Source organism: Perna viridis, chromosome 1 (assembly GCF_037379345.1).
Source record: "Perna viridis isolate PV_CMFRI_1.1 ecotype Kerala chromosome 1, ASM3737934v1, whole genome shotgun sequence".
Taxonomy (NCBI): Eukaryota; Metazoa; Mollusca; class Bivalvia; order Mytilida; family Mytilidae; genus Perna; species Perna viridis.
Genome location: NC_142445.1, coordinates 11,749,213 through 11,766,166, shown reverse-complemented (window position 1 = coordinate 11,766,166; position 16,954 = coordinate 11,749,213). Strand labels below are relative to the sequence as shown.

The 16,954-nt window shown below is 34.0% G+C and overlaps 1 protein-coding gene across 1 annotated transcript in view; it reads left to right on the top strand.

The window, feature by feature from the left end:
• Positions 1-16,954, top strand: part of LOC148627263 (protocadherin Fat 4-like) — a 61,579-nt gene that overhangs the window by 33,356 nt on the left and 11,269 nt on the right. The window contains exons 15-20 of the mRNA XM_088570561.1: positions 1,268-2,023; positions 2,809-3,112; positions 3,481-3,596; positions 4,066-6,102; positions 6,299-6,421; positions 6,677-9,293. Coding sequence (XP_088426687.1) covers positions 1,268-2,023; positions 2,809-3,112; positions 3,481-3,596; positions 4,066-6,102; positions 6,299-6,421; positions 6,677-9,293 — 5,953 coding nt within the window. The remainder of the gene's footprint in view (positions 1-1,267; positions 2,024-2,808; positions 3,113-3,480; positions 3,597-4,065; positions 6,103-6,298; positions 6,422-6,676; positions 9,294-16,954) is intronic.

Here is a 16,954-nt window from a genome sequence, read left to right as displayed (position 1 = left end):
CAAACCCAACGGTAATTTAATTGTTCTGAATGGTTTCTATAAAATACTAGAATGAGATAACTCCCAAATTTAGTAACGCAGTAATTTGGAGAAGGCATTGCCAATAAGCGAGCACAGCATTTCTTTTTGACCAGTAATAAGTTTCACTGTAAATGACAAATAGTTGTAGGCACGTGAACGAGCAGTACTTAGTCAGCAGAGAACGTTGACTTTTCATGGATGTATTTTAAATAAAATTGTCATAAAATATATGACTTATTATTAGTATATGTATATGTGTGTATTGAACCGCATTTGTTCATTCACCTGAATTCTTGCATTTCAATATTGTTTGTCCTCGTAACTGAGTTTTGGACGAAAGTAAAAGAGAAGACATTTATTGCAATTTCACGCTCTCATAATATAAACATTGTGCGTACTTCAATTTTGTTTGCTATTAAAGTTAGATTTTTAAAACGTCCAAGAAGTCGTTTTAGTTTATAAAATGATTATTGGGGACGCCTATTGTTGTTTTACATTGTCTTTGCGACATATCACTTCCAGACGATGAAATTTGTTCTCATTATTCTGCACTCCACTAACTTGCACGTGCATATTGTCGCTCTCTCTATTAATGCATTTAATAATAACATCTTGTCCTCCTGACTAAGTCCCAGAGAATAACAGTGAATCTTACGTCCACATTGTCATTGGCGCAATTAATTTGCTAAACGGATAAAAAAAAATATTCAATGTTGGCAACACTTACCGTTTTGGAACTTCATTAAAATGTTCTAGTTTTGATGAGTATTACTACAGGGTTGTACAAAAAAATAAAATAAGTTACTGCATACATGTTCAGTTCATCCCCTTTTGAACTACACATTATTACTGGAAACACCTAGGTATTTTTTAAAGTCATTAGAATGAACTTGACTACAAATTCAATACAAGGAATAAAATAAAGTGTTATAGTCTTTTACATGTAAGACAAGCAACTATACAGGATTAAGACGAGTTCCCACGTATTATATTTTAAGTAGAATCTTCATTGAAAAGTTTATACAGTCTTGACTATTACCTGATTGAACGACAAGGAGTAAGTTTCTAAAATGACCTTCGGCACTCGGTTTCGCATATTTAAGTGTATTGACTAAAATTGTGTCGTTCTGAATTAAAGCGTTTTAAATGCGCTTTGCCTTTCTCTTTTAAAGCGAATAACTTTTACCCTTTGTTATGTGAATAAGTATTTTGTAATGTTATTTTGTCATGATTTCTTTTTGCAAAGGATCCCTCGATTTCGAGACTGTGTCCTCTTACAATTTATCGGTATCGGTTGTGGACAAAGGCAGTTCACCATTATCTACATTGGTATCAATTGAACTAAAAATAACCGATATAAACGACGGAGGACCGTCTTTCTCTGAACAATACAATGTATCACTAGCTGAAAATACAGCAATTGGAACAGTCATACAAACAGTTGCAGCTACAGACCCTGATAATGCAAATTCAACATATGGGAAGCTTATTTATTCCATACTGTCTGGTGACGCAGACAACAAATTTGCGATTGCCCCTTTCGATGGAAGAATAAGTCTTAATGGGCAACTTGATTACGAATTAATATCTGAGTATGTCTTAACAGTTAAAGGAATCGAACAGGTAGGAACATATTCGGCATCTACATATGTTAACATAACCGTAACGGACATCAACGACAATACACCTGAATGTGAAACTATGTCCTTTACTGTAAGCATTGAAGAGTCAACTGCAGAAGGTACAGTTTTGCAATTGTTCAATTGTTCTGACAAAGACTCTTCTTCATTTGGAAGTTTGTCATACACACTTGTTTCAGGAAACCTCAGCGTGTTTGAACTATCCTCTAATGTACTGCAACTAAAGTCTGTGATAGATTTTGAATCTGGCACCGATTCGTTTGATATCATTGTTATGGTTTCAGATGGGACTCATGACATCAATGTTACAGGAACTGTTGTTATTGTAGACGTTAACGAGGCAGAACCGATATTTTCTTCCGGTAAGTATCGGAACATCGCTATGAATAAGTGTAAATTATAACACTATTTTAGATAAACTACTCAATCATATCATGTTATGTTGTTCAGTCTTATAAGAAAATGAAAAAAAAAAGAATTAGAAATATTAATTTTAAGTGGGGCATTGACCCTCATTAACAGGTGCGAATTTGTCATGCACTTTGGCTAACTTTTCAAAACATTTTCTTCTTAACTTTTTTATGCCACAAATAACTTGTTAAGAGTAATTTTGACTTATCCAGTAGAAAACATTTTGGCGCACAATAGGATTCTAAATTAACGACCTTTCAATAAACATAATTTGTCATGCAATTTGTAATAGCGGACAGAAAGTGCGTATTAATTTATACGATTATGCATGATCATGCTAGGTACACCCCACTCACACAGATAGTTAATATTGAACAGCAACAAATATCATTAACAACGTATGCCCCATCGAAATTAAGTCGCTCATTAAATTTGAAATCAATTCATCTATTGGGAGCCAAGACTTGTGCTATCACAATTAATTTCTGCTATCATTCCTTATAGTGAAAATGCCTGTCTCACCATGAAAAAGAAAGTTGACATCGATCATACAACATATGCCCCATCTATGTAAAACGACACATAAAATCGATTAAACAATTTGGATCAAAGATTGTTGAGACGAACAAATTTGGAAGGTCGGACGTTACGACGGACGAACGGGCGAACAAGATGATTTCTGTTTAAAACCGACTCGTTAATTTATAGTATACATAGAATATGTTTATCATTTTAGGTACCTACGCAGTAACCGTTCCTGAAAATACAACAATAGGCACAATACTTATTACTGTCAAAGCTACAGATGCTGATTCAAGTGACACGCTCACATACAGTATGACGTCATCAACTACAATGTTTAGCGTTGACCTATCTACCGGAGATATCCGTCTGATAAACAATCTTGACAGAGAGACAACACAAAGTTACTCAATAAACATATCGGTCTCAGACGGCACCAATTCCAAAGATGCCACAGTTTCTTTTGATGTTGCTGATGTTAACGACAATGCACCTATCTTTAACCCAGTATCTTACAGGTCAATATTTAAGACTAGATGTTAGTTTGCACTTAATTGAAGTAGACGGTCTTATTCCTTTAATCGGGAAAAAGTGAAGCGATTTCACACGACTTCTTGTAACTATTGTTTCCCTTTATTCTAAATTGTAAGAGAAAAAAGAACTTACATTATCTTTCAAAAACTGGAAACCTAAAGCATTTTGTCGCATTTTACGTTTTAGAAGTTGGCAAAATCAATAAATAGCAACAATGTGTTTTTTTCAAGCCTGAAATATGAGATTATCATTATCCACTAAAAGAACCTCCTTATTATAAAGTACACACGTTTTTTTGTAATGAACCATATCTTATTACTATTTTTTTCTGTAATTATAATTGTGATTTAAGTGGATCAGTATCGGAAGAAGATATAGCTGGAGGCAGTGTTATTTTAACAGTAATGGCTACTGACGCAGACGATCAGAATACTGATACAAATGCGTTAATTCAGTACATGATTTTTGGTAATTAGAACATATGCATATAATTAAGTTCTGAATTCTGTCTCGATCTTCTCTTTACGACTATGGGTATTTCTGTCATAACTTTACAAAATATCGCCTTCGATTAAGTTTTATTGATTTTAAAATTGGAAATAAAAATGATTTTTTTTCATAACAGACATTCTTGATCAGTATTTGAAAAATGAAAACAGAACCAAACTGAATCAAATCATATAGCGACGAAGGAAACGGATTTTAAATTGATACCAAACTTACAAATATCATATAACTTCCAATCTGTCCATTTAAGATCGAAATTCAGTTTTTGATTTTGGGGTTGATTTTGATAACTGGAATGGACCATAAAGTGTCTTTCTTCAAATTTAATTATTCTCAACACAGTTTTGATTTATTTCACTATTTATCACTTTTAAGCTACGGACACTCATTTCTTATGTTTTCTTTATTTCATATGTATTTCTATATAAAGATGGAGACCCCTCTGGATATTTCCAAATCAATTCATCAACAGGCGATTTGACAACAACTGTACAGCTGGATTTTGAGACTGCGGTTTCACATTTTCTGACTATCAGGGCATTTGATAGAAACGGTGATAGCGAATCTCTTTATTCAACAGCCTATATAACAGTACATGTAGTCAATGTAAACGAATTCAACCCTGTCTTTAATGACACATTCTCAGCCGTCGTTGACGAAGATATTGCTATTGGGACATCAGTTGTGCACATATATGCAAGTGACTTGGATTTAGGAATCGACGGGGAAATTTCGTTTGCTTGCACACATGCTAAATTCTATATTGATTCCGAGAGTGGAATTTTGTTTATAAAAGACCATTTAGATTACGAGTCTTTAACTTCATATACTGTTGAGGTTACAGTGTCGGATCAAGGTTCTACTTCACGTAGCAATGTTACTAACGTCACGGTCATTGTGAATGATATAAATGACAATGATCCAAATTGTTCACCAACGTCGTATTCAAAATCTATTAGAGAAGACGCAACTATAGGATCGAGCATTGCCAGCATAAGTTGTTCTGACGCCGATAGTGGCGACAACGGAAATATGTCTTACATTATCGCATCTATAAATGAAGTCAATGATTCAACAATATTTTCCATTAACTCCAGTGGATATGTATTTACTGCAACTTCTTTAGATTATGAGACTGTGATTAGCTACACAATACTTATTTATGTTACAGATGGAGGAGGAACAAAAAGAACGACATCCGTTTTCATCAATGTTATTGTAACAGATGTGAACGAACATGATCCTCTATTTTCCTTATCCACATACTCCATATATGCTTCTGAAGCATCTTCTGTCGGTTTAGGAATCGTCAAGGTTTCAGCAACTGATTCAGATACGGCAGATTTGGTATACTATTTTTTCAATGCATCATATGATGCATTTGCAGTTGATTATGTTTCAGGGGAAATAACAATTAAAGCAGCTCTTGATAAAGAAACAACACCTAGTTATACACTGATAGTCATTGCCTTAGATTCTGGAACTGTCGATTCGTCTCGTTCGTCCTCTGCGACTATTCTTATAAATGTATTAGACGAAAATGAAAACCCACCCCAGTTTACATCTTCTAGTTACATTGTTTCATTGCGGGAAAATGTGCCTGCAGGAACACATGTTGTAACAATAAATGCCACCGACATGGACGGAGAAAGTATCAAATATTCTATCGTTGATGGAAATACGTTCAACATCTTCGCCTTAAACGACACATTTGGCATAGTTAGTCTCGTTTTGGAATTAGATTATGAAAACTCTACGGGTCATCGGCTGATAGTGAAAGCTGAGGATTCAAGAAATCTTTCTAGTACCGCAACTATAGAAGTCAACGTACTCTCATATAATGAGTATACTCCTAATTTCATTCCGAATTTTTCGTCTGTATCGCTATCAGAGAACACGACTGTTGGAACTGTAATTATTACTGTGACTGCCACAGATTTGGACCATGGAAATGACGGTGTTATCACTTATAGTATTAATGGGTCCAATACTTTTTCTGTTGAAAGTGTATCTGGAGCTGTCAAATTGACAGCAGAATTGGATAAGGAAACAAATGATGTATATGATGTGAACATTTTAGCGGCTGACGGAGGAACGTTACCAAGTTATACCTCAACATACACTTTAACAGTTTTACTTTCAGATGTAAATGACGTCCAGCCAACATGCAGTTCAACGGCATATGTGATATCTGTATCAGAAAATACGACGGTTTCTTCTAATATTTTGAATGTTTTCTGTAATGACAGTGACAATGATCCTGATTCTTTAAACAATAAGACGAATTTTGTGATGGTGAGCGGTAATGATGACGCGAAATTTAGCATTGACAGCCAAACAGGAGATTTAACAATTGCATCTTTATTGGATCGGGAAACTTTAGATTCCTACAGTTTAGTAGTAGACGTTGTAGATTCCGGCAATCCAGCCTTAACAACCACGGTGCACATTGATATAAAGGTGTCGGGTAATTATGATATGTTACGATTCATAAAATGTAGGGCTTTCTAAAGTTTCTTTGATAATTTATCTACACAAAAATAAAAAAATAAACTACTCTTTTGTTCTTAGAATAAATGAATCTTCAGTGATACATTCAGCACTACAACTTGCTTTATTTGAGTTATACTTCGCCTTATATTTGTCAAATCATATTTTTAAAGACGTGAACGACAATCAACCTGGTTTTGAGAATACAACCTACCAGTTTACGGTACAGGAAAATTTACCTTTGTCGACTGTTGTTGGGAAAGTCCATGCTGTTGATCCTGATTCTGGAATGTTCGGTATGTATATTGGTTAAAAATCGACTTACTTTCTATTGAATATATATTATATTTTTTGAAAGTACTGAAACATTAAGCTTGCTTTTTAATAGTCCGTGTTCACATGTATTTTTTAAGGCTTTTGGCAGATGGGCAGTTTAGTAGGAAACATACCTTTTGCTAACAGCCTAAAGCGCTACTAAGGATTTTGTAAGCATTTAATCGGTTAGATTTCATAAGCGGTGAAGTAATATGTCTGTCTCCATACATTTTCAGGACAAATTGCATACTCCATTTTATTTGGAAATGACGAAGCAAAGTTCTCAATCGACCACTCCAGTGGCGATGTAAAAATAATAGAGGCTCTCGATGCAGAGTCGACAACTTTTTATAATCTTACTGTAACCGGATCTGATGGTGGAAATCCAATACTAACGGATACTGCATACATCTTTATATCGGTTATCGATGTTAATGATAATACACCAGTTTGTTCTCAAAACGCTATTAGTGAAACCGTCTTTGAAAACAGTACAGGTGGAGACACTATCGTTCAGTTAATGTGTTCAGACCAAGATTCTACTTCCAGTTTGTCGTACTATTTGATAGGTTCAGTGGATAAATTCGTTATCAACTCGAGTAGTGGTGTTTTAACCGTTTTTAATGATAGCCTTGACAGTGAATATGTTTCTTCGTTAACAGTGTATATCAATATCACAGACCAGCAATACTCGACAACAGTTACCATTTTCATAACAATAAGCGATGTCAACGAGTTTACACCTGAATTTTCACCCCCTGGTCCATACAATGTAACGATATCCGAAGATTTTCCGATAGCGGGAACTATTTACAGTATTGTTGCAACTGACGGTGATTTTTCAAATGATTCACTAGTATTTTCAATAAAAAATGGTATTTCAAACGACGAATTTATAATTGGATCTACCACTGGTACAGTTCAGTTGCATAAAGCACTTGACGCCGAATCAGTCGGCAGTTACATAATTGAAATACAAGTTACTGATGGAACACGAAAGAGTTCAACAAATCTTACAATAACAGTATCTAATGTGAACGACAATACCCCGTATTGTGATCAAAACATTTATAGTATTTCTTATAATGAGAGCACAATAGCTGGAACGGAATTACTTTCGCCGTTATGTTCCGATGCCGACGTAGATGGGCAAAGTCTTATATTTACAATAACATCCGGAAATTCTGAAGGAAAATTCAATATAAACAGCTCTTCTGGGGTCTTGCTATTAAATGCAAGTCTAGATTATGAAACAACAACTCAATATACTCTTTTGCTTGTAGTCTTCGACACTGGTTCTCCTAGTTTGAGTACAAGTTCTACAATAGTTGTTGACGTAACTCCAGTGAACGAAGAACCCCCAGTATTTGCGTCCATCATCTATGAAACATCAATTTCTGAGGATTTATCTCTAAGCAGTGAAGTCATAACAGCGAATGCATCCGACAGTGATACTGGTTTAAAACACGGATCTATATCATATTTTATAGCATCAGGTGATGAAAGCGGACATTTTTCTGTTGACGACAATGGAAAAATTAAACTTACGAGGTCGATTGACCGAGAAACAACGGATTTTTTTAATTTGACGTTGACAGTGTTTGATTCTGAAACATATTTGACAGATTCTTACACTTCGACTGCTTATATAAGTATCATCGTGTTAGATATAAACGATAACTACCCTCAGTTTTCACAAAACGCATACTCCGTATCTATATACGAAAATGCTGCAATCGGAGCAACACTCTTGACACTGATGGCGACAGATGACGACAGAGATGAGAATGGTGCAAACGGGTTTACCTATTCTATAATAACAGGCAATTTGGGCGACACTTTTAATTTGTCTGACAATAAATTGGTACTAGCAAAAGATATTGATCGCGAGTCTACATCTTTATTTCAGCTCCATGTTCGTGTACAGGACAATGGCACGGTACCGTTGTCAGATAATGCATACGTTAATGTCGAGGTTTTAGCTGTCAATGAATACGCACCTATTTTCTCTAATCAAAGCCAGTTTATCACTATAAGTGAAACAATTGCTATTGGGACAGCTTTATATACATTCTCGGCCTCTGATGTCGACACAGGAAATTATGGAACACTTCGTTATTACATAGCCGACAATGCTACGTATACTGAATTTCTCTTAGATGAATATTCCGGTGTATTAACGGTGTGGTCTGTTCTTGACTACGATTCAAGCCCAAATGAATACAACATATCAGTCCAAGTTATTGACACAGGTATTAATGAATCAGATTCTAGGTCAGATTACACATGGATATATATTACACTCACAGACGAAAACGATCACACTCCTTCATTCTCCCAAAATGTTTACACCTTTACAATAAATGAAAATTTAACCATTGGAAGTAATTTTGGAAATGTTTTGGCGACGGATGAAGATTCTGGTTTGAACGGTATAGTCACGTACACAGTCATAAGCGGTGATGGATCCACGGTATTTGCCGTTAATGAATCCAACGGGGAGTTAAAAGCTATATCCGATATTGACTTCGAAACAAAATCTTTATTTTCCGTAGTTGTTGAAGCAAAGGACAATGGGTCCGCCAGCTTGTCGTCCAACTGTCTTGTAAAATTGAGTATCAATGATATAAATGACAATGCACCTCTTTTTCAACCCAATGATTTTGCAGTAACCATCGATGAAAATGTTACTGTCGGAACCATCGTCGCATCTATGACTGCCAGCGATGCTGATTCGGCTGTTTCTAACAATAATGTCTTTGTTTATCACATGATATCGGACGTATTTGTGATAGATGTAAACACTGGAGATATTACAGTTTTGTCTACACTTGACAGAGAAAATATTTCAAGGTAAAATCTTGTAAGCTTATGTTCAATTAAGGTGAAATTAGAACACACACACACACACACACACACACACACACAAAATAAAATAAAAAACCATCCTTAATATCTATCAAAAAACCGAAAACAAGTTCATTGTTTGACTATCCGGCTTTTGTTTTTATTATTTAAAAGTTGCCTATGCTAATTTCATGTGTTAATACGTTTCCGTGACAGAAGAAAACAGTATTTCCTTTAACTGCATGGTGAATACTCAATATATAGTGCAGCGGACGGTTATGATAAACAATACACTTTGATAAATATTTTTTGTAGATATCGGAAAACGGGTAACATGTAAGATTACATATATAGAATTTCTAAAATGTAAAAAAGAACTTTTTCCGACAAAAGTTGACTATTTCATAACTGAAAAAATGCTCCTAAATTTGGTTGCATTTTAGTGCCTTTTCAATTATTCAGTGATAATAAGACACCGTAGAATATTACAATGTGTAAATATTCTGTACTGAGTTACAAATAAAATAAACACAACGTTCTCGATTCGATCTGCAACATGAGCTTTGCAAAATGAGTTTGAAGTTGTAAATTTTCACATATTTAAACTTTTAATTGTACTTAAATATTATAACACGGAAACGCTTCCCTACTTGTCAAGTTTCCGGGCTGTTTTATGAGCAGAGACGCATGTGAGGCATTGAGTGTACCTTACGTTTTGGTGAAAAGACTTATTAAAAGATTTATTTTTATACATACAAAAAGCGTACATAACTTTTTTTGCATTTGTCTTTATATTCTTGTACTTCAAATAAAATTAAATATTTAAGAATTAATCAATGATTCTCAAACCCCAAAAAATGCGACTATGACAAGCCTGGATTTAGTAATATTACATGTAACTATGACATTTGAAGTATATGCATGTACATGTATGTTGTCACAATATTTAAGTAGCAGTGCGCCTAAGAGTCATGCAGTGGGTGATTTATCGATGTCAGATAGTTTATCCAAATTGACTTTAAATCAGTTGGATATATTAGAAAAACGATAAATAAAATGAAAAAATGAAAAAATATTTTCACCGTTACCATAGCATCGACCACTCCTTAGCAACCACCAATTTAAGGCCTAATTATCCAAAAACATCACAATTTGAATGTAATTTTATATATCTAATGGTGGCAATTGGCCAAACTACATAATTATATTAATGAAGTGTGTCGTAAGGAAAACAATAAAGTACAAAGCAATCTGATTGGTTTAGAGCTGGTTATCACAGCAACCAAAATTCTTAATTTTTTGGTATTTTGAAATATACGTTCAGACCCGTTTTGCCAGCACTAGAAAGGAGATATTATCCAAATGTATGCATGGATTTGTAGCAAGACCTCTCTAAGTTTGACCATAACTTATTTTGTCTTTTGACTAGACTTCTAACATTTGGTATGTTGGTATATCCTCTCAGGCAGCAGAGTGTTACGTAACAGAGTAGGTGACTTTGACCTTGACCTTTAACCTCAAGGTCAAATCACATACAAATTTTGGCATAATACGATTCATAATTTTGTCTGTGCCGATACTTTTTGGTCTTTTTACTTTGATATCTGATCTTTAAGTTTATCATGGCAGAAAGTAATGTTTTATGTAGATGACCTTTGACCTTGACCATTTAACATAAGAACTTTGGCAAAATACCATACAAAACTGTGTCTTGGCTATACGTTTTTTGTCTTTTTACCCAGATATCTGATATTTAGTATGTAAGTAAATCACATTAACGTAGAGTATAATGTTCTAGATAGGATGACCTTGACCTCTGACTCCAAGGTCAAATGACATACAAAAGTTATGACGGATGTCGTATGACTGATACTAATTATTATTATATTTTTTTTTATTAATTTCTGTATATTGAGAAAATTCAAATAGACCCCAGACTAACATTTCTTGTTTTTGTTGATCTTCTCTTGACATGATATCCCATTTCAATTTTTTGGGCTCATGTTTTACTGAAATGCACATCTCCTTATCAAAATGTCCCAGGATTACATTGTTTTGATTTCCGCTAGAATCTTGGTTCCCTTGATTACTGTAATAAACATGAACATGTAGATTCTTTTTTATAGAACATTTCAAAATGCTTTATAATTTTGTTGTTTAAACACAATGTCACAATACTGTGACTTACTCAACATGTAATTTGGTGGCAGAAATTTAGATAAGAACAACTGGAAAATCAACATTTATAAATATATGATAGAAATATTATAATGGATAACTAGAGGCTCAAGAGAGACTGAATCGATCACCTGGTTTACCATTTGCTTATTAGAAAAATTTCACAATGAGACAGGCTAAGTTAAAATTAACTGAATAGTCAAATGCAGGAAATGCTTTTAATAGGATTTTATGACCTGAACCAGAATTTTGCTGAAGGCAACAGTGTTTGAATTATTTTCAATGTTCCGTTTTCAGTATAGGCAGCTATATATATTCATGGATTAGAAATCATAAGTCATTTCGATCACAAATACACTAAAGAACTGCTTTATTTCCATTAAATGATCTTAAATGGTTTTAGAGAAGTAGATTTTCAAAGTTGTACATGTACATGTGAAAAAAAGAGAATTGTTTCAGGAACGGTAAAGGAAAACTTGACCAAACTTTACGACAAACGTGATGAATTCTAATTCAGAATGGTCGAGTTTCCTTTCATCTGTGGCAACATCCCTTCAGCACCTGCGTATGGAGTGTTTATATCACAGCTCATACGTTATGCCAGAGCTTGCCGGGACTAGGCAGATATTTTGTATCGCGCTAGAATTCTAACAAATATGCTTCTGGAACAGGGTTATGTTGCTACAAGATTGAAGTCATCACTACAGAAGTTTTATGGTCGTCATCGTGAACTCGTGGATCGTTATGGTGTATCCATCTGCACCATGAAAACTGATTTATTCAACGGGTCATAGTTTTCCTTTCCTCGTTTGTCTACCCCGGACTTGACTTTTTATGAGCAACTCGGCGGGTGTTTCTAGAAAAGCAGAGGACGCTTACCCTACCGGTGCACCTGGTCCATGCTCCCAGTTTTGAGTGGAGTCCGAATTGCTTATTTGCTTTTCTTATTTCGTATGCATGATTTTAGTTACTTTATGTTACTTGTTGTGTATGTCTGTTTTTCATGTCTGGTCTTTGTCCCTGGATTACATTCTTTTGATTCCCTTGATTACTCCTACATTAGTATACGATTCGTTTCGAAAATTTCGGAATTAGTCTGTCTTATGATGCTGAACAATAACCCCTTCTGACTCCTATGTTATATTTTTAGTAACGGCGGTCATGTTTATTTGCTTATGCAAAAACTGGCAAAAATTGTTTCAGGGGCTGCAACTCCTGAATCAAATGATAAATTGTTTTGAAAATTTGGGCATAGTTCTGTCTCATGAGGCTGATCGATATTACTCTGCAAGAATGTTGCAAAGGGCAACAACCATTGAGTTATTTGCAAAACATTTTCTTCTGACCCCTGTGTTCTATGTTTAGTAACAGAAGTTATGCTTTTCATGGATCAAAAACCCCAACAGTCATTTTGTATGGCATTATCCTACGAAACAATTATGCAAACTTTAATTGAATTCACAACAATGAGAAGAACATTTTCAAAGTTGTACATACGAAGAATGCCAAAAAACTGTTTTAGGGGTAATAACTCCTACATCGGTTGTCAATATCGTTTTCAGAATTTCGGCATAGGTCTGTCTCTTGATGCTGAACAATATTATCCCCAGCCAGAATTTCGCTAAAGGCAAAGATTTTTGAGTTATTTGCAAAAAATGTCTTCAGACGCCTATGTTCTATCTTTAATTCCGGTGGCTATGCAAACGGTCATTTTGTGGACAATTCTCTAGAAGTGAAGATTTTCGAAAATTCGTCGACGATTACGGACGCCAAGTGATGGCATAAGCTGACTTGGCTTTTGGCCAGGCAAGCTGAAAAAACAAATGTTTGTGTCCTGGCCTATTACCCTACATCTATTACTTGTAACTGTCTAGAAATTATGAGTGAAACAAACATGGGTAACCTATAATTATACATTTCATTGTCTTGACATTGAAGAATCAATTGCATAATTAGAAAATGCGAACTACTTTTATACAATATAGTCATTAAGTTTCTTAAGGTTCAGAATTATCTTTTACACAGTCAAAGAAATATATAATATAGGTTGCAGATACCTCCCTTCGTTTGGATGCTGATTCGCTATCCTTAATGCATCAGTGTATAACTTCAGTTATATGGTCCTGCCTTTTATATTGATTAAGGTACATGTATGATACCAGAAGTACTAAATCATGATGAAATTTTGTAACGGTGAAAACACTTTGTTAACGTTTATAGAAGTTGTTGAAATCGGTACTCCTTGGTGCTAAAGCTTTTTTCTGTGGTGAATCTGTTGTGTTAAATAAAATCTGACACTTTATTACAATGCGAGCGAAACAGACCAGTTGTAAATGTTAATACCGTAGGAGGGTGCTTTCGGAATATCACAGTCTACGAATGGAAAAGAAACAATTGGAAAATCGATGTTGTCTTGTCTTTTTGTGTATATAAGACCTTAGATTAATACTTGTACCCTAATCATATTGAAATAAATTTGAATAGCATTCAAAAACCATTTTATGTGTGATCATTTATTTCCAATTTAAGGAAACTAGCACAAAAACTGGCTAAAATTGTGCATACATTTTACATGCCGTTTATATGATAAACACACTATAAAGAATTAGAGTATTGTGACCTACATTTAGTCTTAATTCTTAGGTATCAGAAATGAATAACAATTGATACTTGGTCAGTCAACAGATCTTAGGAATCACAACCAGGTTCACTATGAATTTGACTATCTTCGGATTTGGAAGTTGATGAAGAACTATTGGAAAATCTACGTGTATGCTTATTTCTGTGTTCCAACCTAGTTGAATATGTAAAAAATTATAGAAGAATATATCAAAGAAGGCAAAAATCTAATTCTTTGGTAATAACATCATGATTTAGTACTTTTGGTACAATACGTCATTAAATATAAAAAGGTAGGATCATATAACTTTTGTTGTATACTGATGCATCAAGGATCGTGAATTATCTTCCAGGCAAAAGTGAACAATCTGCAACCTATATTTTACATTTCATTGACTATGTTAAAGTTTACTTCTGACCTCATGTATGGGCAATATATAAGTGAAAGGATTATGTAACTTTGTATATTATCTTGAATAGTTCATATTTTCTATATTGCAATTGATTCTAATGTGCCAATACGAGATGAAATATGTAATTGTAGATTTCTCCTACAATCTTGGTTCCCTTGATTACTATTTCCTATGTTTGGTTTATTCATAGTTTCTGAAATGCTACACACCAAAATACAATACTCCACGCATCCCCATGTTGGATACTCAAGTGAATTTGTTCGTAAGAGAAATACATGTAGAAGGACGTAGATAAAAAAAGAAATTAGAGTGTTAAAACAGGCATTAGAAAATATTGCAACAAAACAAAATTTAAAAAAGATTTTTGAAAATGATTTTTTTTCAGGCATTAGAGAAGATTGCAATAAAATAAAAAAGAGATTTTTGAAAATTATTTTTTCAGGCATTACTAAAGACTGTGACGAAATAAAATTTAAAAAAATATTTATGAAAATGATTTTTCAGACATTAGAAAAGATTGTGACAAAATAAAATTTAAAAAATATTTTTGAAAAAGTTAACAATAACAACAGATGACTACAAAAGACACAAAGTGATGGCAATAGCTCACACAGACTTTTGCGTCAGGTGAGCTTAAAATATACGATAAGAAAACAAACCTTTACTTTCTTACTAAATTATGGTACCCAGAATGGTAGTTTCAATCTCAAGACTTTAATTTCTTTAAGTTTAATCTAAAGTAAAAATCATCGGAGTGGAACGAAACGTAAACTTGACTTGTAGCTTTTATTATGGTGAACTTAAACCAAACATTCATGTCAATATCTGCAACTGCTTCAAAAAAGTCCGGAAAACTGACGATGGACTGATGGACAGACGGAAGGGTCAAACACATTATACCCTATGCAACTTCGTTGCATGGGGTATAATTACTGACGCTCATTTGAGTTCTTCTCCTTTAAATCTTAGATAACACATTGTCCATAACAGAATGATGTTTAAATGATTATTAACCCTGCTACTTGGGGTAAAGCATAATCAGGTGATAAAGGGCAGTGATACTTTACATTTATTTCATACTACGAGGTGAAATATTGCATGAGATGAGTCATTAAATTAAGCCAAAATTTTGAATGTCATTTGACCATCAGGTCAAAGGTCAAGTTCAAACGTCACACACCTTGGTACAAGACGCTCCGCCTTAGCGTAAAATAACCACATACGTAATGTCAGATATCTAGGTAAAAAGACAAAAAAAAAGTTATGGCGAAGACAAAACTTTGGGTGGTATTTTGTCTAATTTGTATGACTTGTTGTTTGACCTTGAAGTTACAGGTTGAGGTCAAATATCACCTACTTTGGTACGTGACACTCCACCCTAAGAGAATACCAACATACCAAATATTAGAATTCTAGGTCAAGAGATAATAAAGTTATGGTCTGGGAAACTTTGTATGAAAAATTTTGTATGTCATTTGACATGGAATCAAAGGTCAAGGTAAAAAATCATCCTATCTAGAACATTACATTCTAACTTAATGTGGTTTATTTACATACTAAATATCAGATATCTGGGTAAAAAGACGAAAAAAAATAGGGCCGCTGAGATAAAGTTTTGTATGGTATTTTGCCAAAATTTTGTATGTTATTTGACCTTGGGGTCAGAGGATAAGGTCAAAAGTCATCTACATAAAACATTACTATCTACCTTGGTGTGACATACTTAAATGCTAAAGATCTGATATCAAAGTAAAAAGACCTAAAAGTATTGGTACAGACAAAATTATGCATCGTATTATGCCAAAATTTGTATGTGATTTGACCTTGAGGTTAAAGGTCAAGGTACTCTGGTACGCAACACTCTGCCCTTAGAGGATATACCAACATACCAAATATTAGAAGTCTATGTCAAAAGACGAAAATAGTTATGGCCTGGACAATGTTAGTATATAAAGCGTTAAGAAGAAGAAAAGACTTTATGGGTGGTGATTTCGGGTCCATGAGCAAAAAACAATAATAAGTTAAATATTTTTATTTTTGTTTCAGTCGGTAGGTCTTGCCACACATCCATGCTGACAAAACGGGTCTGAACATAGTCTATTTTCGTATATTTCAGAATGTCAAAAATTAAGAATTTTGGCTGCTATGGTAACCAGATCTAAACCAATCAAATTGCTTTGTACTTTATTGTAAATTGTTTTCCTCATGACACATTTCATTAATATAATTATGTAGTTTGACAAATGTCCACCATTAGATATATAAAATTACATTCAAATTGTGATTTTTTTGTGATAATTAGGCCCTAAATCGGCCCAAAATTTGTGGTTACTAAGGAGTGGTTATTGCTATGGTAACGGTGAAAATATTTTTCATTTTATTTATTGTTTTTCCAATATATCCAACTGATTTAAAGTCAATTCGGATAAAATACCTGACATCAATAAATCACTTACA